At 39.5% G+C, this 23,270-nt stretch overlaps 1 protein-coding gene across 1 annotated transcript in view; it reads left to right on the forward strand.

Annotated features, from left to right (window-relative positions):
- Window positions 1-23,270, forward strand: part of ABCA12 (ATP binding cassette subfamily A member 12) — a 169,507-nt gene that overhangs the window by 37,720 nt on the left and 108,517 nt on the right. Inside the window, exon 3 of the mRNA XM_080799565.1 lies at window positions 16,274-16,427. Within this exon, the coding sequence (XP_080655691.1) occupies window positions 16,274-16,427 (154 nt within the window). The remainder of the gene's footprint in view (window positions 1-16,273; window positions 16,428-23,270) is intronic.

Here is a 23,270-nt window from a genome sequence, read left to right on the forward strand (position 1 = left end):
GTTTCATTTCTGTTATTTACTGGATATCCTCCAGGATTGGCCCTGATGGCTTGATACTGAATAGCTAATAAGACCCCTCATTTACAGTGTATTGTGTCAAAGCCAGGAAGAAAGTGTTGTGACTTCTAAGTTTTAATCCTTTAGCTTCGTGTAGTTGCTCACGTTTTTCTAAAAGGAAATCACCAGTGTCTACAGAAGGGTTTTCTTGTGTCTTACAGCACAGCTTTATACTTACTTCACCATTTCCGGGTATTGAACTGGGAAGAAGGGGATGGTGTGAGGAATGCAATTTCAGTATCTATTATCTCTGAAGATGAAGCGCTTGGAGACTTTTTGCATCCTTCTGTTTTTCTCCACATCATTAAGCTGAGCGAGTAAAAGCATCTGCTTGCCTCAGATACGAAAGAGGCTGCTACATAGTCCACTAAATATGCATAAAAAGGGACAAGAAGGAAGAAAAAAAATACATGTATACTAAGCTATTCACCTCGTTCATGATTCATGCTCCAGTGTATTTTAATTATTAGATGTATGGGAAGGATTTAATTTCATTGTTAGCCCAGAGAAGTCTAATCCTGGAAGGGCAGTTCCAAAATAGGAAGAGGGGGTGGGGTGCCTGGGGTGTCAATTACATATAATTGACCCTAAAATCAAGATAGGGTGGCTGGGGTTTGTTCTGCTAACATGGTGAACTCAGGTTTTCTCCTGTCCCTCATCAGTCTAAGAGTGAAGATAGTTACAGTTCTCTTGTCCACCAACAGCATTTCCACGTTATGTCGGTAAAAGGTATTCAGTGGCCATTCGTGCATCGAATTGAATGAGTAATGATGCTGTGTTGCTCATGTACATACACATACTAGGATAATATCTACCCAAGAAAGGATAGCAAAGAGCAAATGTATCAGCAGGGCTGCATAAACTAAGACTTTTAAAATTAAGAGGAGATCTGAAGGCAACATTGCTCACAACTCAAACAAATAACGAGAATTCTCTGATAGCATGTGGTAAAGTCAGAGCGGTCTCTTAAGATCAAGATTCTCTCAAACAGATAATCAGGAAGGGAGAGAGGCTATAGACACAGTGCCCATGATCTTGTGTTACTCTCATCCATAGAAGGATGGAGACCACTGACCTGAGTGTGGCAAAGAAAGGTGTAGAGGCCTGGGGGAATGAAATGGTACTGCTTCCCTTGGTTATCATTTTTGAAAATCTGAAGAAACTGCATAATGAAACTGACCCACTAGAAAAGCTGTATCATTTACCATTAATTGGGAGAATATCTTTAAAGGGCTGCCAGCTGGCTAATGGCTAACCTGTTTCTTGTTTTTTGTTTTTTTAATGTGAGAAAGGAGATCCTGGGAATTCACATTAGGTGTGGACAAATTTTCCCTTGAGCAGAAAAGAAACCCCCCCCCCCCCCCAAAACCCTGCCTAGGCCGTTCATTCAGTGCAGTTTTAATAAATTCACTTATGTCTTTTTAACCTGCTGAAACACCTTGAAATAATTAACTGAGTATTTGCAGTTAGATAAGCCAGTGGTTGGCATTTTGTTGTGATCTTCCCACAGGGCTCTGAACGAAGGCCCCTTTAAATAAGTTGGGGAACAAGTTCATAGTAGATAAAAGGTTAGATCCCAAATAATTCCGAAAACCAGTTGAGGTATGCAAATATGTAAAGTGAGAGCATGACAGTTTGAACAGTGTGATGACTTTTAGAAGCCTAGAAATAATTTTAAAACATATTTATTAATGATTCAGAAGCAATGCAAATAAATGGTACATATTTGCCAACAACAAGTCTAGAGGATTACGAGAAACTCTTGAAGGACTTAATTAAGCTCAGTAATGGGGTAAACACAATAGCAGTGATGCTCAGTGGAGAGAGGATGGAGGTAATATATAATGAACAGTTTGGAGTCGTGCATGTAATGAGTTCTGAATTAGCCAGGCCTCTCAGGAAGAGAGACTCCCAGCTAGTATCGTAATAAACAGGGCAAGGAGGACAGTGGATTAAAAAAAAAAAAAGGTTAATGAATTAGTCCCAACATATGCAAAAAGTAGATGGAACTTACCAACCCAGAGAGCTTTGTTATAAAGCTCTTCTTGAACTGGCTTGTAGGTTAGATTGCATTATAATGAACATTCTCTGACATTTCAGTAAGTTTTTAAATAATTCTTTTTAAGAAGATTTTATTTATTTATTTGACAGAGAGAGACACAGCGAGAGAGGTAACATAAGCAGGGGGAGTGGGAGAGGGAGAACCAGGCCTCCCTCAGAGCAGGGAGCTCGATGCAGGGCTCAATCCCAGGACCCTGGGATTGTGACCTGAGCTGAAGGCAGATGCTTAACGACTGAGTTACCCAGGTACCCCTGTACTTCAGTAAGAAAAACTTCCAAAATTTAATGTAATTCCAGTATACAGATGGTTCCCGACTTACGATCATTCAGCTTGCAATTTTTTACTTTTACTGTGGTGTGAAAGCAGTATGCATTCCGTAGAAACCATACTTGGAATTTTAAATTGTGATCTTTTTCCTGGGCTAGCAATATGCCTTCGGATCCTCTCTCATGATGCTGGGCACCTGCAGCCAGATGCAGCTCCCAGTTAGCCACGCATCATGAGGATAAATGACTAATGCACTTAACAACTGTTCTGTATCCATACAACCATTCTTCAGCACAGTATTCAATAAATTACACAAGATAGTCGATACTTTATTATAAAAGATGTGTGTTCGATGATTTTGTCCAACTCTAGGCTAAATGTAAGTGCTCTGAGCACGTTAAATGTGGGCCATCCTAGGCTAGACATTCAGTAGGCTAGCTGTGTTAAATGCATTTTTTATTATGGCTTTTGCTTTTTTTTTTTTTAAGGTTTTGTTTATTTGAGAGAGAGAGACAGCATAGAGGGAGAGTGAGAAGCAGACTTTACATTGAGCAGGGAGCCTGGTGTGGGGCTCAATCCCAGGACCCTGGAATCATGACATGAGCAGAGACAGATGCTTAACTGACTGAGCCACCCAGGCGCCCCGGTGTTTTCAACTTAGGATGGGCTTATCAGGATGTAATGCCATCATAAGTAGAGGAAGATCTGTATCACCTTTAAAAAGAAAAGTGTGTGCTATTTGAAATACATCGGCGGTCATAAAAGCAGCACAAACATTCATATATCCACTACCTAACTTTACCAAACCCTAACATTTTTAGCCGTGTTTCTTTCAGAATCATTTGTTTAAAAGAAATGAAACATGAAGATACCATTGAAGCCCCTGTGTAAACCACTCAGATTAATTTCCCTCCTGTCTGCCTGCATCCCTCCCTCCCTTTCTGAAGGATGTCATTATCATTTTATTTGGTGTATAGCGTTTCCATGCTTGTTTAATATTTTTTACTATATACTTATATACCTGACTACATTACATAATACTACTTTGCAGGTTTTATAAAGAATTCTGTGATTTCTGGGTTTTAATTTTTTTTTAAAGATTTTATTTATTTTTTGACAGACGGAGCTCACAAGTACGCAGAGAGGCAGGCAGAGAGAGAGAGAGAGGAGGAAGCAGGCTCTCCTCAGAGCTGAGAGCCTGATGCGGGGCTCGATCCCAGGACCCTGGGATCATGACCCGAGCTGAAGGCAGAGGCTTAACCCACTGAGCCACCCAGGCGCCCCTCTGGGTTTTAATTTAACTTTGTTGTTGTTGGATGAGTTGTGTTTATTTCTCCTTGGCAGCTAGGGAGAAGTGCTCACCATGAGGGAACAGTAGAGTGTCTCAGCTAGAGAGTGCTGGAAGGAACCTATTATAGGAGTTGGACTCTGGGTGACAACTGGGGAGGGTCCTAGGAAGCAGATCTTTGTTCTGAAATGGGTGCTGTGAAGAACCGGGGATAATTCTGTGATTCTTTGCCAAAGAGTGTCTTTGATAATTTCGTTGCTATGTAGTATATCAAGTGGTTTTTACTCTTCTTCTCCTTTTATTTTATATGTCTCCTAGTATAACTGTAAAGTATTTTCCCAGCTTTACTGAAATATAGTGGACAGATAGCATATTAGTTTCAGATGTACAACATAATGATTTGATATGTGTATATATTGTGAAATGATCACAGTAATTTAGTTAACATCCATTACTTCACCTGCTTGCCAATTTTTTCTCATGCTGAGAACTTTTTTTTACTTAAATTCAATTAGCCAGCGTATAGTAGTACATCATTAGTTTTTGAAGTAATGTTCAGTGATTCATTAGTTGTGTATAACACCCAGTGCTCATCACATCACATGCCCTCCTTATTGCCTATCACTGAGTTGAGAACTTTTAAGATCCACTCACTTAGCAACTTTCAGATATATAACACAGTATTGTTAACCATCGTCACCGTATGTATTAAGTGCCTAGGACTTACTTATCTTACAACTGGAAGTTTGTACCTTTTGACCACAGGTTTTTTAAACTTTATAGCAATGGCACCCCAACCTAGCATCCTTTTGCACCATGCTTTTTAGATTGAACACTGTGTTATTGCTCAGGACGGCATTTTGTATGTTTATCTCCATTGATTTGTGCAGCTTTAGTGAATTCATTTTGACATGTATTCCATACATAGATATATCATGATCTATTTATCTGTGGTCTTTTGATGAGCACCTAGGTTACTTTTTCAATTATTTCCCGTAGTATCGTGATGGATGTTTTAAATATGTCTCTTGGTGCACGTGTGCACATGTCTCCAGGGTATATACCTACAGCTCCGCGCATTTAGAGTTTGTTCAGTGTGGTCAAATGCATTCCATGGTGACTTTACTAATTTTTTTTCCCCTCACCATGAAATGAGAATTCCCCACTGCTGTATATCCTCACCAACACTTGGTGTTGTCAGACTTTTTAAACTTTTGCCAATCTGATAGACAAATGGAATCTTGAAGTTTTCTATTTGTATTTTTCTGCATTACTTCCTTTTTTGAAAAAAAGAAACTTTTTTCTTAGGAAAAAAAAAAGAAAATACTAATTGCCATGTTAGCATTTTTTTTCTCTGTAACTTAGGAAAATGCCCCATGGGGATTTTTCTCTGCTTTTTTTCTTTTTTCCTAATGATGAAAAATGATTTGATGGAAAGTGATTCTACATAGAAGGAGAGAACAGGCCAGTAATATGTTGTGGTTCCAAATAAGCCACAGGTCACTTAGATTTTCTCTTTATGATTGGCAGAGGTCTTGGTAAGAGAATCTTTGGTTTCGGAGAAAGTCAAGGCTGACGAGAGATGAGGTTGCTACCTGTCAGCAGTGCTGCTTGAAAGAAAAGGTTGTGACATACATTTTCCACTGGCAGGTTGTCACACGTATCATTTGCAAATAGACAGAATATGAATACCAAAGACATAAATATTACACAAGCTGTTGAGAAGTGATAGGATCCCAAACCAGACCCTTTTCTTCCCAAGTGAATAGACCATCTGTTGAATTAGAGACATTACTCAGCTTCTGTGTTTATGGGACTTTCCTTTTTTCTCCGCAATGATCCTGGGAATGTACTTCACTGGCTTTTATTTTTACACTATAACACGTATAATTCTTTGTGATAACTGAGTCAGATTTGTGAATGAAAAAAATCATTGTTAGTAACATACCTTTATAGGGGTAATTACTAAAATTCTTTTCTCCATATCATTACTCTTAATGGGTTACTGAGATCATATTTTAATTTCCAAACATAATTTTCATCTTATGTTAAGTGTTTAATACTTCAGCATGGCTAATCTCCTTTTACAGAGATTCTTCCACTTGTAATAGTTGTGATGGATGGGTAGTCCAGATTTATGTTTCCTGCATAAGTGAGGAAATGACTCAAGGTAGAGGGTCGTGGTGGCATCATAAATCATTTGCAAAGCTAGGATTAGAAGAATGCTTTTTTAACTCTTGCTCTTGCCTCCTGCTTCACTCACGAGAGTAATACCTAAAATTTCTGCCAATATGTAGCTCCTGACAATGACTCATAACTTAGTCCAGACACCAGAAAGACAAATACTTGGGAAACAAGTTGAAGGAGACATTTTTCTGGCAAACTCCCAAACAACTTCGGGACAGGACCCATTAGCAGTGGGCCACTAGGATGGTGAGTCACTTTCGATGGTGCTCCTTTTCTGGGTGGAAGCAAATACACTAAGACCCATTGAAGTTTTTGGTGCCTAAAAGGTATGATTTCTCTCAGTATGAGAAAAGCTGTACCTCCCCTAATACATTTATTTAATTCTGTTTTATCTGGGGCCACGCTAGATGATTGTTTCTGTAGTTCCTTAGGACACCCAGATTCAGATTTGTAGCCAGCTTTTAATAACATACATACCTTTGGCACTTATTATTGTATTGGCTTTATTCTTTCCTATACTTGTTTGCTCTCATTCTGATTTCTTCATTACCTTATTTTTTCCCATTATAGGGTGTGTACTTTTATAAGCTTCCCAAATCCTTCTGGAATGAAATTCCCTTCCCCAAGCAATGTCTTAGACAAGTTTTGCTGAAGGACTTCTACAAATAGTGATGCCCTTTTTTTTTTTTTAAAGATTTTTTAATTTATTTATGACAGACAGAGATCACAAGTAGGCAGAGAGGCAGGCAGAGAGAGAGGAGGTGAAGCAGGCTCTCCACTGAGCAGAGAGCCCGATGCGGGGCTCGATCTCAGGACCCTGAGATCATGACCTGAGCCGAAGGCAGAGGCTTTAACCCACTGAGCCACCCAGGCGTCCCGGGATGCCTGGTTTTAATGGATTTTCACAGGTTAACAGTAAGGTGCTTGTTGAATTACTTACTGTATTTAAGCCAAGTTAGTGAGGTGGGAGGTGGCTGGCAGTTTACAAGTAAGTTCTAGTACATCAGGACTGAAAGCCAAGATGTTTCTTTATGTTAAAAGTTCCTTCCTGGGGGCAAAAAAAATTTTCCAGTTCCAGATTCCTTTTCAGTTGGGAATATGTGAGATCATAGGTAAAGGCACTGTTTTCCAAAGTGTGCCCCATGGAATATTCATTCCCAGGAATCATAAATAAAAACAGGAAGAAAAAGAAATAAAAAAGAGAATTAATATTCTGTACTCACATTTGTGGAAATGTGGAATTAACTAAAGGTATTCAGGTTTTTTTACTGAAAAACTTCTCAGAATCTTTAATATGCAAATGTATTCTGGCTTTCCCAGAACAGAAGATAGAGCTTAGTTTCCTAAACTCATTTGGCCCCAGAGCCTGGTTTATGGAAATGCTTATGCTGCCCCACCCCCTGCTCCCCCAGCCACAACATCACACTGGAGACCACCGGCTGTGGTGGGAGAAGAATCAGTCCTTCAGTTCGTCGCCCCCACCCCTGCAGGTTTTGTGAGTTCACTCTCTAGACAGCTGAGCATTATCCCTGTGGGTGATAATTAGCGCAGCACTTCCCTGACAACTCCAGAGGAATGTGGTGGCATGGGGGGAAGTACCTCCACCCTTTACTCCGTGCTAACAGATGTCCCTGGACCTGTGGAATGGGGCAGTTTTCAGGGGAGTCTGTGGCTGATGGGGTGCAGCGCAGTGGCTCTCAGTGTTAGCAGTCAGCCCAGCCAGACACCAGTGTGGATCCAGCTTCGGGTCAGCCCTGCCCAACGGCTGTGGGGCACTTTCCTGGTTAGCTGTATCTAGGCAGAATTAAGAGACTAAGTTTTATAGGAGGAATGTTCTACAATGGAAGAAGAATCTAGGGTTCGTTTTTCTTTGAACGTCAGATTTGGAAGGAAATAAAACAGTTGCCAAGATTCTGTTTGCAGATGGCCATGGCAAGGAAGATTTTTAAAAATGCAATTGTGAATCTTTGTTACCGAAAGACAAGCTTCAGTTGGTTACTGTTAGTCCTGAGAAGACAGTTGGACCCCACTCGCCTAAGGAGCCATAGAACTCGAGATTCCTCGCCAAGGGCAAATGTCCTTAATAGTATTAGTGAGTCTTTTTAAACTCCAGATTCACTCCATGTGGGAGTTTATTATCTGGCATATGTGTATTATATTTATGTCTCCTAGCCCTGAATCACATCATTTTGTTTACAATTTAAATAAATCAAGCCATGATCTTTGGAACCCATCGCCCAACAGGGTCCCCTTAATCTTCAGAAAGGAAGGAGGCACATCTCTTCTGGAAACTAAGGAAGATGGGTTATGGAACCCTTTGGGCTGACGATCAGCTCAAGTGTGCACTTCAGGATCAAAGAGGCAACATCTGAAGAGATAGCAAGGTCCTGAGTCTAAACTGCCTCATCCCTTTATCCTAAAAAATAATGATAGTAATAAGCCAAATGTATCAGAAGGGCAAGAATCTTTTCGCACCTCCTGTAGCACCTACAATTTTGAATTTTTTTAAAAGATTTTATTTATTTATTTGACAGAGATTACAAGCAGGCAGAGAGGCAGGCAGAGAGAAGGGGGGATACAGGCTCCCCACTGAGCAGAGAGCCCGATGCGGGGCTCGATCCCAGGACCCTGGGATCATGACCTGAACCAAAGGCAGAGGCTTTAACCCACTGAGCCACCCAGGCGCCCCAGCACCTGCAATTTTGTAGCCAGAGTCCCCAAATTATCTTCCCCAGGAAACTTCCATTTAAAAACCTGTCGGTTACTGTACTTGGAGCCAAGTCTGAGGAATGTGGGAAAGATTCCAGTACGTGAGACACCATCTTAGATGACCCAGGGTCTGTTTTGGGTCTCTGCAGCACAGAGAGACACCAGCCCTTTGAGTATAGGGCCTTCTTAGCCACTGCTTATAGGACTAAGCATCTTGCCGCAGCTCTCACTGCCAGAACAGTCTACTTTTTTGCCAAAAGACTTGACCTGGGAAAAGCACCTGATGATGGAGCAAGACTTGCCTGGGGAGAATTAGGAAGAATGTATCGTGGTGCCACACCCACTGGGCATGCAGTAATTGAAGCACTGTAGCAGGTGGTACAGGTACATAGTATGAATTACTAGGGAGAGAAACACTCCTAACAATACTCCTAACCAGTCATTGGTTCAAGGCACAGGGATGGGAGCCCAGGTGGAGCAGCACAGCCCTGCTCACTGCGTGGTAAATGACATACATGATGCAACAGCAGTCAGATGAGCAGTGGGAACTCCGGATTCCACGCGGCCTTCCCTCTCCAGTCTTCCCAGTGCCTTACACAAGTTAGCTGATTCATCTTCCTTGTGCTCTGTGAGGTGGCAAGGCCCATTATCCTCCCTTTGGTAGATGTGGAAATAGAGACATGGGGAGGTTAATTGACCCCTGATGATTTAGTGAATCAGCATCAAAACCAGAATGGTACCTGTTTTTCAAATTCTTAGTCTGCTCACTCCACGATATACGAAAATGTAGCTGAACAGAATGTTTTCATTATTGTTGTGTATCATGTAGTTCTGGATCCGTCTGTGACACTTAACTTTTCATGTGACTTTGAGCAAGTTGCTTGATCTCTCTGAGGTTGTCTACAAAATGGGCATCACCATTGCCCTGCCTGTCCTATAGGACGGTCTTAGGGCTTGTATGAAATGGTCATTGTTTAGTTCTTCAAAAAAACAGGACATTTTTTTTTTCTTACCAATGTTTTGCCATTTATTTTCAAACATACACTACTTGTGTACATAATATTTCTGACAATTTAGGAAAACAAATTACTTCTATATGCATCTTATATAATGAAAGTGTAATTAGCTTTGAAAGTAGGTGGTCTCTCTCTGTGTCTTTCTCTCTCTCTCACACACACATAACCTAGAAATACATTTTTTAATGTTTAAATGAAATATTTCTTATTTAAAAAAAAATTGAAGGATGACCCTTACTTAGCACCTTCCTCAGGGCCAGATACACAGTGTCTGTTTGGTAAATATTCACTGAACAGAAAGGTGATGGAGGGATTCTCTCTGTGGACAGTATTTTCTGTGGTTGATATTATCGATGTCAGTGTGTACTCACTATATTTTCAAAGAAGCTGAGACCTAAATGGCCTATAATAAGTATTACTGGTTTTATCAGTATTGATTTATCCATTCTTACAGGCACATAAATATAATGCAGTATTGCCCATTGTACTTACTGTCAATTGAACTTACTGTTATTGTTAGCTATTGAACTTATGGTAATATGGGATAAAATTTGCTATAAATAATAAAGATAAAGGTGGATATTATGTTAAAATCCTAAATCATGCAGTCTTCCTGTGACCTTCAGGGGTTTGTTCATTCATTCATTCATTCATTCATATAGTTAATAATTGCTGGCACTGTGCCAAGCATTGTGTTAAGAACTATGTAAGGATTTTTCATTGTTCGAGTAGCTTATTCTTTATCTAGTCTCTCAAGAAGTGCAATTTTATTGAGCTCGTGACTTTACCTGAAGATTCGAAGTCATATCAGCATTCAACCCTAGGCTAAAGTCTCTCTGGGCTGCAAAGATTTAAAAAAAAAAGAAGAAAGGAGGAAAGAAAGAAAAGCAACATTCAGAGGGATTAGAATCAGGAAGCGCTAATGTATTTGAGTTCACTGGTGATGAGTGAAGAAACAGGACACCTCCCTCAGGGATCAGTTCTCTCCTCCAAATGGAAAGGGCCTGTGAAGAACAAGGACAGTCCTATGGGTTCCTGATATAACTTCATGTAATAATTTAAAAGGCTAGGTTTATGTCATTTATATTCTTAATTATGTCTTTAAAGATGTTATTGAGAATGAAATTTGCTGAAAAACTGTAAGAAGAATAAAAAGACTTACTTTAATAGATTATTACAAATATCCTTCTGAGATTCATTTCCCTTCTCATATTTTCTTTATTCTTATCTGGTTATTTGTTTATAGGTGATTTTCTAGATACACTTGTCTTGTTTTGTACTCTTGTCATCATGAGAAATTCTCGCGATGTTTCATGAGGAGACTTACCATTTAATTGATCAGAAGGCCTGATAACATATTCTGCTAAGGTGACCCTTTATCTAAAAAGTTAAGAAAACTATAACACCCCAAATGAATAACTTCCTATTTTTAAAAAGTCAGAATTTCCTTCCAAGGTGCATCATTCATTTCTTTACTGGGGCAAAGACCAAATTCCTTTTACCTGGAAACACAAAATACCATCTAGGTTGGGTTCTGACCAGCTTTGAAGAAAACACAAAGAAACACAGTGGAAGTTCTCCAATATCTGTCATTATTATAATATCTACAAAGGTCACCAAGGTAGCCTACACAATGCTTCCTCAGCTTAATGATGTCAAATGGAAGCAACTTTGTGATTGAAAAGACTGTGACATTTCTTTCTTTAATAGTACAGTAAATAGAAAACATTTGGATTGTGCCAAGGAGCAGCATGCTCCTGAATTTATTATGGAAGGGGGCAAAAATCCTCCTGTGCAGGTGAAAAAGGGAAAGAAGTAAAGGAAGGTTTGGGGGGAAATGTGCGTTCTTGGCTGTACCAGTGAGTAAAGAGGTATGGGAGTTGGTGAAGGGAATGGCAGAAGAAAGAGAAAAAAAAAATTGGAAATTGAGCCAAAAGAGGGGGGTGGTCAGTAGAAAGGAAAGAACAAAAGATTGGAAAATAGAGGAAAGGGGATATTAAGGGATATTAAGTAGAATAGATAAGATGAAGGAAGAGAAAAAGAAGGATGGGGAAGATATGAAAATAAGAAGTGAGCAAGATAGGAGAGGGAGAGGGACAAATAAAAGAGGTCATTCCCCCCAAGGGTCAGCAAACTAGAGCTTGTAGGCCAAAGCTAGCCTGTTGCCTTTTTTTGTAAATCAAGTTTTATTGGAATATAGTCAGGCCCATTAATAACACACTATCTACATTGACAGAGTTTAGGAATGTGATGGGTACAGTTGAGTCTCACAGCTAATAAAGATTCACTATCTGACTCCCCTGCAAAAGTTTGTGGTCTAATCCTGTTGTTGGCAAACTTTAGTGTGCATCAGAATTACCTGGAGGGCATGTTAAAATAAAGATTCCTAATCCCCTTCCCCAGAGTTTCTGATTAAGTAGATCTGGGGTGGGATCTCAAATTTTTATTTCTAGTAAGTTCCCAGGTGGTGCTGATGCTGTTGGTCTAGGACCTGTGCTTTGAGGACTAGGGCTCTAATCTTTGTATTACGTCACACAAATACTGTCTGAATAAGGAATTTTGTGAAGAAAGGGAAAGGAAAACCAAACCTGATCCCCCTTTTAGGTTGACATAGATGTGTAGGTTGATATCACAATTCTTTACAGAGTATTTTTTTTAATTCTTAAGCTGAATCTTTTTATAAGACCAGTTTCATTCTTAAAACAATGAAAACTGAATCTGATTTAGTTAAAAGCTTAGCTAATTGGTGGGTTATTCCTAAAAATGCTTTATAGTTTGGTTTGATTCAACTCCCTGAAATAATGTTGGAATCTGTCAGTGTTACATTATGTAGGTAATGTTGACTGTGTCCCTTTTATGAGAATGACCTCTCCCCACCCATGGGAGGCTGCTCAGACTACTTCACTGCCTCTGCATGGAGCCCCTCAGAAACTAAACCACAGGTGAATTGGGATCTTGCTTAATACTCACCCTCCTCACTTTCAGAATATGCCAGAGTCTTCTGGCGCCAATTTCCCCATGGAATTGCAAGTTCTTCGATTCTCTTTCTCCGGGAGCTAGTCATAAATGTTGTCCTGAGTATAAGACCTTTGGGAATCATGATACCGAGGAATTTATCTTGCCTCAGCCTCCATCCCAAGACCCCAAGATCTGTTTTTCTTTCTACTTACACATAGTGCTGTGGTTTGCATAGTTATGATCTTCCTCTACCTTTGTCCTTAAATCTATGCTCTGGCTGTGAATGTGGGCAACCAGTTTTTAGCTCTAATTTACATGCTCCGTGCTTGCTGCACGGAAGTCCTGTGAGGGATAGAGAAATGTTTCTCCTTTTTCCTGCATCCTAGCATTTACGGATATAAAGAGAAACATGATTTTGGAACCTGAAAGTGCCAGAGACACCTTCAGAATAGAATGAGTTCAGCTTATAATCAGCAGCTCTTTAAAACCTGTGATGGTTTGATTCCACCATTGCTCTGAGTGGTTACTTCCTGGCACACACGTAACTGAGACAGGCTGAAGATGGTGGGGAATATCCATTTTTCCACACAAGAAAACCACTAAATAAAGTTGAATTATATTTAATTCTGACTCTTGTTAGTTTTAGAGAATCTCCAGATCATGTGGAAAGTTGCTGTGTATGAGAAACTGTATTACGGTTATCAAAGAAGGATGTGACATAAATGTATGTCACATGCCTTCCATGTTACAGTGAGTAGGTGGACGCCTAGTAAATCAGTGATTGTTATTGCAACAGTCTTCCTTATCCTAATGAGTGTATGGTCCTTAGTTAAAAGGTGATGGTAAAATAAATCACACAGGCAGTCCATGCTGTGCCTGGCACTGTGTTTACTATAAATGCACACACCCAAGCCAGTTCCTCGTTTGCATGAACCCATTGTAACAGGTTAAGTATCACTTGTCAGAAAATCCGTGTGAAGCATGAACTGTCTGTACTTTGAACATTGTAGGGACTTTTAAAAAGTTTTTAAAGCAACTCTGCGATGAATTTTCTTATAAAGTAGGCATAGCTGTAGTAATAACAGTGAGGAATCTTGTGGATTTAAACGCTTCCAAATGCCTCTCTAGTAACTGATTTGTAATCAATGCCAGAGAAACTAAAATTGGATGTCATGTGCCACCTCCTTTCAGATCTTCCCATGATGTCTTTTCCTTTTTTTCCCCTTTTCTTCCTGTTGTGTTACGGCTTCCCATGAGCTGTTGTTGTTATCAGCACTGCCTGGCTCAGCCGTTCCATCACCGCAATAAAGGGCCTGCAGCAAAGGGGTCATCCACTTCCGTTCTCCTGCTATCTGCTTTTCATTCAAAGGACCCCCTGCATGTGTTTGAGGTCAAACAGGAATGAGAGCATTTGCAGACCCACACTCTGGGAGAGCGGCTGCAGTTGGGATGTGTGGTAGGATAGGTCACCGTTAGTGGTGAAATTTCCCTGCAGAATTGTAAAGGTCTGCTGTATGCAGTCTACTGTGGCAGAATTTTGATAGAGGGGTGATGTGAAAGGTTAACGGGCAATTTGACTGGTTTTCCAGCTCATTCAGGGAATGGTACTACAGTGAAAACAGTGAAGGTCCACTTCCCAGTGAAGTTTTCACTGGGTTAAATGTTAGGAGCGATGCTGGTCTTTCTGGTGTCAGAAAGGGGTGCAGCTTAGAAGGTAGTCGTGGATAGTTTGGTGGATTTAAGGTTTTTTCAATTTCTTCTGAATTTCAAAAACTAATTCATACCAGTCTTATTTCATGTATTAGTTTCCTATGGCTACTCTAACAAATTACCACAAACTTAGTGGCTTACAAACACCACCAGTTAATTGGAAGTGGGGTTGGGGGATGGGTAAAATTGGTGAAGGGGATTAAGAGGTACAAACTTCCAGTTATAAAATGTCTGTCATGGGATGTAAAGTACAATGTAGGGAATATAGTCAATAGTATTGTAACAACTTTGTGTGGTGACAGATGGTGACTGGACTTATTGTGGTGATCATTTTATAATGTATATAAATGTCTAATCGCTACGTTGTATACCCGAATCTAATTTAGTACTATGTGTCAGCTATCTTTCAATTTAAAAAACCCATCAATTTATTATTTTATAGTTCTGGAGATGAGAAGTCAAAGATTTAGTCTTAATGGGTTAAAAGTTAGGGTATCAGCAGGGCTACATTTCTTCTGGAGGCTCTAGGAGGATTTGTGTCCTTACCTTTTCTAGCATCTAGAGGTTGCCTGCTTTCCTGGTCTTTTGGCTCCTTCCTCCATCTTCAGAGTCAACAGTACACATCTTCCAACCTCTCTCCTTTTTTTCCCTCTTTACTTCTGGCCAACTTTCTTATTACCCCTTCCCCTTTATTTCCAATTTTCTGTAGGTAGAGCTGTATTTAAGTTACTTAGATCAAATTTCTACCTGTTACTCTCTCCGCTTATATATTAATGCATATGTAACCTTGTTGCTCTTAGTATTTTCCTTTTGTTTAACCTTTCCTCTTTCTTATTATAATGAAGACTTGTATGGACATCCTTTTTGACAGATTCATGAGGAAGTTAAGGTTTTGCTTTTTAGTTTTCGGTGTGGAATTACTCTTACAGTGCCTAAACCTGCCTTTTTTTTTTTTTTTAAGTTCATTGTCTCCATATTCTCCCACAAAGAGGAACCTAGTATTTTAATATTAGACCTAATTGCAAAAAGGTTTGTGCTTTACAGTTTGCCTGTTTCTTGACATGTATATGCCATCATATTTTACAAAGCAAATGTTGCAGTGAAGCTTACAAAACCCTTTACTCTTGAAGTTTTTGTTTTCTGTGATCTTAATTTGGAGAATTTATTTATTCCATTATTACTGGTTTTTAAGGAGGAAAAAATATTGTGTGACTAGGATAATTAATCCTATTTATGTTATGTTAAATTTTGAGGAGACCAAAAATATTTCCTGGTATCTGGAAGATAGCTGCATTTATAATGACTTTGATAACAAAAGAAGACATGTACATTGTGGGGAAAAGTAGTTACTATATAGTTAAACAAAAATAAAGTGAAATATATCTCCAAGCGGGAGCGGGGGGGGAAGAAATATATCTCCAAGGAAATCCCTCCAGGTTTTTTGTTTTATTCTGAGAGAGAGAGAGAGAGATGGCAAGAGAGAACATGAGCCGGGAAGAGAGGGAGAAGCAGGCTCCCCACTTAGCAAGAAGCCTGATGTGGGGCTCCATCCCAGGACCCCAAGATCATGACCAAAGGCAAAGGCAGACGCTTAACTGACTGAGCCTCCCTGGCACTCCTGTTCCAGGTTTTAAAATACATATATATTTATATATATTTTTAAATATTATAACTTTTCTGGTCATGCTGTTTTCTGATCTCATTTTAATTGGCAAGATATTATAAATATTTTCTGTATTATTTGACAACATTTTTAATAGCTGCATTGTGTTTTATCATATGGTTATACAGTGATTTATTTTTAAAACACTCTAGCAGACATTCTTGCAGCTAATTTCAGGAATAGAAATTAATAAGGCAGCAGTCATTTTTACATCTTTTGATACATTAGTGGACCCAGACAGTCATAATCCAGAAGGTAATTTCACAAAACAGAGTTACTACACTTCTTCCCATCCAAGGCAAATGCCATAGCGATGTAATTTTTGTGTTTTGTTCTGTTTTGTTTTTTAATTTCAGGTTACCTTGCACCTCGAAACCTTCCTAGTACCGGCTTCTTCCCGTTCCTGCAGACCCTACTCTGTGACACAGACTCTAAATGCAAAGACACACCCTATGGGCCAAAAGATCTGCTTCGTAGGAAAGGAATTGATGATGCGCTATTGAAGGACAGGTAAGGGCTCTTCCCAAGTGTGTTCAGTTGTTTTGAGAGATCAGAATTTGTTTACTTATGAGAGATTCAGGAAGCCCTCCTGGGTTAGATATATGACTTTATTTTCTATATCTGCAAATGTGATCGAAATATGAATGAACGAACAAGTTGGGTACACACTGGAATTACCATGTTTATGTGGGATTAAACATAATCTGTTTTGGATGGATTACCCAAACTTTGCTTTTAAACTGGGTGGCCAAGGCATTCCTTTGTAACCTCCCTCAGAGATTCTCTGTTCCACCTCAAATTGTCGGTGACATACTGTCCTAAGCTTGATCACAAGCTTCAGATGTAGGGAAATATTAGGGGCATTATCTTCTGGAAGCATGACTTACCTATATTACTCTATGTGGTACTTCGAGATGTAATGGAAACCCAGGAGATACAAACAAGGAAATTTAAGTTCTAGAAATTGGGGTGCCAGGGTGGCTTAGTTAAGTGTCTGACTTCTGCTTGGGTTGTGATCTCGGGGTCCTGGGATCAAACCCCCTATCTGGCTCTGCACTCAGTGGGGAGTCAGCCTGTCCCTTTCCTTCTCTCTCTGCCCCTTGCCCACTCATGCTGTCTCTGTCTCTGTCTCTCTCAAAGGAGTAAATAAAATCTTTAAAAAATAAAGGAATAAATAAAGTTCTAGAAATCAAAGTAATAAAATTGAAAGTATACTTAATAAATAACAACCTTTAAATGAGGTTAATGTGTCCTATTTCTTGGTGTGAGAGGCTACTGAAGAATAAAGATAATCTAGACCATTACCTAAGAGACTCCCAGGAACCTACCTATCTGTAGAACTGAAAACAGTATTCTTATCTGAGTCGACCATGAGATAATTTTGGTTAGAGTTTTTTTTAAGTGTTTCTCAAGGAAAGATTACATTTATCTCTAATCAGAGATACTTGCTTCCAAAATTGTAATTTAACTTCCTTGACATTTAACACCATTTCTCTATTAATATCATCATGATTTTGGTCATCAAATAATGTGGGTGATACTTTGAGAGAGAGAAACTGCAAGCTGTTTAGCATAAAATATAAACATACCGAAAATTTTCATGGGCAGTGGCTCAGAAAACAATTGTGGAGTTACTAATTCACCTTGGTTTTGTTGTTTCAGTAAGTTAATGAGTCTGAATCCTTAAAACCTTCTGATGTTCCTTCATTCATTTATTAATTTATTTAAGAAATAATGACTGAGACATTTCTATGTACCAGGCACCATTCTGGGTACCGTGACACAGATGTGAATCGGACAAATCCTCTACTCCTTCGTTACTTGCATTCTAATGGAAAGCAAGCAAAAAAATGAGCAAGGAAAAAAGGAGCCTAATTACTGATAATAACAATTGTGCTAGAAAAAGAAGAAAGCAGGTTATGGGCTAGAAGTTGAAAGGTAGGAAGTCAGTAGGGTGGCAAGGGAAGGCCTCTGCTAGCAGGTGGCATTTGGGTAGAGACCAGAAAGGCTGGGAAGAGACCAGCAACAGTGTATGAAGACGGTGTTCCAGGCAAAGCAGCAGCAAATAATCCTCAGGTGGTGGGTGATAAACCTGACCATTTAGGGGAACAGAAAGTTGGCTAATGTTGCTAAAACATAGTGAGAGATGATATGAGAGGTGGGGAATATGTCGAACAGAAACACAGGAGACAGAGCAAGCAGGAAAAGGGAAGGGATTTGCATTTTATTTTTAGTATAATGAGAAGCCATTGGAAGGTGTTAAGCAGGGAGATGACATGAATATATTATGTATGAAACCAGCATGTTGTAAGTGTATGCAAGCGTTACCTCAACCAATATCTGCATTGCTTCTGCAAGGGAATCAAAAGCTAACGAGAGCCTGTGCCCTCTTGTGTAATCAGAGTAGAGCTGAGATGGAAGCATGACATCTTAGTTGTTCAGCTAAATTCATAGACGGTCTGTGTGTCCCCATGTGAGTGGTGAATTAGGCGTGATCTCTGCCTATGTTCTAATAAGGAAGGGAAGATATTAAAGCAGTCACCGTAATGGGAAAGAGTGCACGAAGAGGATCAGAAGGATGCTAAAGGAAGACACCTTCCATATTTAAAGCAGAGAGGGCTCTCAGGTGGAGTAATCAGGTAGATCTTCACGAAGGGGTTGGACAGACATAGGAAATATTAATGTCCCTCATTAACAAATTGGGTTGCAGCTTTACCTGGGGCTGTCAACTTTCTTTCTTTCTTTTTTTTTTTTTGCGTGAAGAACCAAGTTACTATGAGGGAAATTGTTATCAATATCTAAGACTATAAATGTACCTTCCCAAAAAAGAGTACTTTTCTGTGTGACATCATAGAGAATCACACTCCCTAAGATGAGTCACTGAGTTAGTTTTGGGACTAGAATTAAAGTCCAGCTTTATATTATCCTCTGTTGATGACTCTCTAGGCAGATGACCATGTGCCCTTTTTTTGTTTTATTCTAACCCCTAGGTAGTTTGTCTAGCCCAGACTGTATACTGCTGTATATTCAGTATTTTCTCTGAACTACCAAGTAATTGGAACTTAATTTAGAAAATTATGTACAATAATAAAATTGCATTAATGATATTTCCCACCATGCTATTAACTTTTATGGTTTATACGGCCATGCAGTGAAACTGGGGCATGGCTACTGGGTAAGCGGTTCCACTAAATTGCTTCCCTTTGGTAAAGGAAGATTCACCAGCATAGCTTCATTAAGAAACAAAACTGTCTTCTTTTTCTGCTTTGTAAGTGCAGGGAAGAAAATGCCATCTTTGGCCTCATCAAAGGAGGCCCACCATGTTTATCTTAATAGACTGCTCTTCTTAAAGACGTGATCACGCTGCTGCCTCTACATGCTGGCTAGTCGCCCAGGGTTTTGATGTTTTTGCATCGGCACCAGCCTTCTGTTATTAAATGCACACTTCTTTAGGCATTAGCTTCAGGATGAGGTGCTTGAAAATAAAAATCCGACACCATACTCAGCATCAACTCTAACTAGCTGTCTGGAAAAAGAAACATTACATTGATGGGTTTTCTTGCTCATTTGTACAACTGATGGTCCAACATCACAGGACTTACCCTGAGGTCCTTCCTCCCTCTGTACTGCCTCAAAGAATCTATAGGAATAGTGGGAGCCCCTGGCTGTGCCATCGTTCACACAGCTGGTGAACAGTGAACATCATCCTCCAGAGCTCACAAGGTCATTATTGGGAGAAGTGCTTCAGCATTCCTGAGAATCCTGTGGGAGAATTGCCTCTGTGGATTTGCTCTGTCTGTCTGTCATGCCAGCGCACATCATGATCTGTGGTTTCCAAACTCATAGCTCTGCTCCTATTGGCTTAGAAGGAACTTCTAATAGAGTTAACCTTACGTTATTCAATAATTGAGTAAAATTATTCAAAAATAATTTATTGTTTTATTTTTTTAAAGATTATTTAATTTTTTGAGAGAGAAAAAGTATAAGTGCAGGGAGGAGCACAGGGAGAGGGACAAGGAGATTTGGCACTGAGCATGGAGCCTGATGTGGGCCTCATTCTCCCAACCCTGAGATCATGATCCAACCTAAAATCAAGAGTTGGATGTTTAACGGACTGAGCCACCCAGGTGCCCCCAGGGATAATTTTAAAATGCCAAGGCTTTTGTTTAGTACTGGAGAAACTGACCTAAAGATACCACTGGGAACGTAAGGTAAATGGAAGTAGAGTAGATGTGTATCCTCATTCGTACGGATGACAGGGGATGTATAAGTCACATACTGTATTAACTTCAGAGTAATTTATAACCATTTAGTAACCATTTTAGAATCATTTAGTCATGCAAAAATAAAGGGTTAAAGTTTAATCTATCAAAAAGCAAAGTGGGAGGAAATGTTAACTGCCGTGTAGACAAATTGTTAATTCACTGTGTAAGAATGTATTGAATGTGTACCGCGTGCTGGAGACTCTACGAGTCAGGGCAGGTACAAAGATGAAGAAGGCGTGTCCTATGCTCTATACAAACCTACAGTCAAGTAGGAGAAAGAGACAGACAGGTAAGCAGGTGAGTTACCATATAACATGGTAAATGTGATGAGTGTTTGTTTAGGTCTCACTCTGCCCAGAACATAAGACAACAAAGGGGGCGAATATGTTATTGGAAAGGAGAGGGGTTTGGGTGGGGCAATGTCAGGAGAGTTCTCCAGAGGCCTTTAAGGATGTGATCATTAAGGACAGAGAGGGTGGAGGATCCCAGACTAGATGAAGCTGTGTTTGAGATAGGCCACAGAGAAAGAATCCCAGAGTTTAATGAAAGAGAAATAAATAGAGGCTCTTGCGTAGCTTGAAGGGATAGGCAAATAGTGATAGAAAAAATTATAAATTACCTTGTAGTGTTTCCAGATTAATCAGCCTGTTTCAGGACTAGTAGAACATCCTTTGTATAGTATCACCTGAAAGATACTGTGATGTTATCTCCCCCATATTCTGTTTGTTTCTGATACACATCTGGCCCCCAAGACATTGCCTCATCTGTCCATCATAGTAATTTAAAAATGTTTAGAAATGTATTAGTTCAGATATACATCTCCAAAGTCCCTCCTAAGAATATTAAAAATATCCTAGGATGGAGGAACATATTAAGACATTTTTAAATCTCAGCATCTTAACTGATAAAGATTTTTGGATTGGCTAGTGGGCCACCTAGAAAAGACATATATTTTGAACATGGGCAGGCAGGGATTATCTCTGAAGCATTGATGACCCTGAGCGAATGAATGTTAGGACGAAATAGAAGAAAACAATGAAAAAAAATTAAGATTTTCCTGTGAATGACATCTGCTTGGGGGTAGCCAGGAAGGACAGCTGCATCAAATCAGTAGGGGAGCCTCAGTGGTATTCAGTGCCCTTATTTGTTGCTAAAAGTCAGCGATGAATGTCGTCTGAAGCTGGGATCAGAACTGGCCTAGAGCACATCTCACATCTTCTTTCCAGGTGTCACTGTGTGATTATTCTGGGGGAAAAGGGGAAAAAATATAAAATGTTTAACTAACCCTTAGAGGCAAAAAAGAATGTCAGAATTTTCTTTCTAGGACTTGCCATATGTGTCTTCCCTAAAAGCAATTCTTTTTATAGACAAAATTTACCATGGCACACATGGATACCACCTACACAGGTAATCTTTCCCACTCACAGGAAATAGAGAGACATACAGTATGAGTGCATAAATTCTACCATTATAATGATATCTATAAATGTGACATTTCACAAATGTTACTGTTGGTAGACATGTCTGAGAAGACGTAAAATCTACTCTGGGCCTAGTTTCCCTTCCAGTATCTTAAATTTAACATTTGAATCTGAGCTATTTCTTTTATTGAATTCCATTCCAAAATAGGGACCTATAAATGCCACTGAGGCAGAATCTACTTCTTCAGCATCGTACAGGAGAATCCCTTAGACATCTCCATGGTACTGTACAAATGACTGGGTCCCAAAGAAGGTAGTCAGCTAATCCTATGGGCCACTTGGAAATTTAATTCAAGCTTTCTTGCCCCACCTAGAGGGTTGGATTTTCTTGTCTCATGTGAGCTTGTGTGCTGGATTCAGGGGGACTTCTAAGTTTTTACATTTGCTTTAATATTCTTCCCAGAAATATCCAGTATTAGATAGATTCTCTGAGACTTCCTCAGAGCTTTTGGAGTTCTTGAATAGGGTTTAGGATTTTTTTTTTTTCATTATTTCTCATCCAAGCAACCTCTAGGAAATCGGAAGGATGTTTTTGAAATCATTTTTTATTTTAATTTGGTTAACTAACATATATTACTGGTTTCAGAGATACTGGTCTGTGATTCATCGATCTTACATAATGCCCAGTGCTCATTATGTCATATGCCTCCTTGAATAGGATTTTTAAGCTTCCTGAGTCTGTCCTAGGGAGTGGGAATGGGGAATGAGTCATCACAGAATAAATTCACTTATCTGTAATAGCCTTTTGCAGGGTTTCTCAGCGTCAGCACTGTTGCTACTTGGGGCCGGATAATTCTTTGTTGCGCTGTGCATTGTAGGATGGTCAGCAGCATCCCTGTTCTTTAGCACGTAGGTGACAGGAGCACCACCACGCTCCAGTTCTGACAATCAAAAAATACATCTCCAGTTATTGCCAAATGTTTTCTGGGACAGGGGCCAAAATTGCCACCAGTTGAGAACCACTTGTCTAGTGAAAAGGTTAGGAAAATGTTCAAGGTAGCAAGAGCTTTGAATTAGGGTTGTAATTCTAGACTCTTGCTCTATAAGCACAAATTAGATCTGTGATTTAGCAGCTCCTGTCATGTGTTCTCATTGTCCCCTCTGCATGTCCTTACTTAGCTATTATTTTTAGTGTATTATAATCTCAACTCCATATTTGATTATTCCATTATGTTATATATAGTGGGAATTTAATAAATGTTGGCTAGCTAATCAATGAATATGGTAGGTACAGTGCATGATTATACATTATATAATGTATAATCTGCCATGCCATTCCTGGGTATTTTCTCTTAAAGGACCTTTGGAGAAACAGATATGCAACAATGGAGGGCAAGCTAAGCTGTTTAAAAAAATATATGCTTCCTTAGCTGTCTGTGTTTCCAAATGATAATCCTTATTATCTAGTATTCAGTGCTTGCCACGTGCTAGGCGTCCTCCCATCTGTCAGTGCAGTACACTACAGTCTTTTCTAAAGAATTTTACAGCTTAAAAAGGCGAAAACTGATCATCACCACAAATGAAAAACTCCTTTTATAAGTAAACTTATAAATAAATAATAAAATGAAGAAGGGATTACAGAACCCTGGGTAAGATGCTTTGCCTTG

The sequence above is a fragment of the Martes martes genome (assembly GCF_963455335.1).
Source record: "Martes martes genome assembly, chromosome: 3".
Taxonomy (NCBI): domain Eukaryota; kingdom Metazoa; phylum Chordata; class Mammalia; order Carnivora; family Mustelidae; genus Martes; species Martes martes.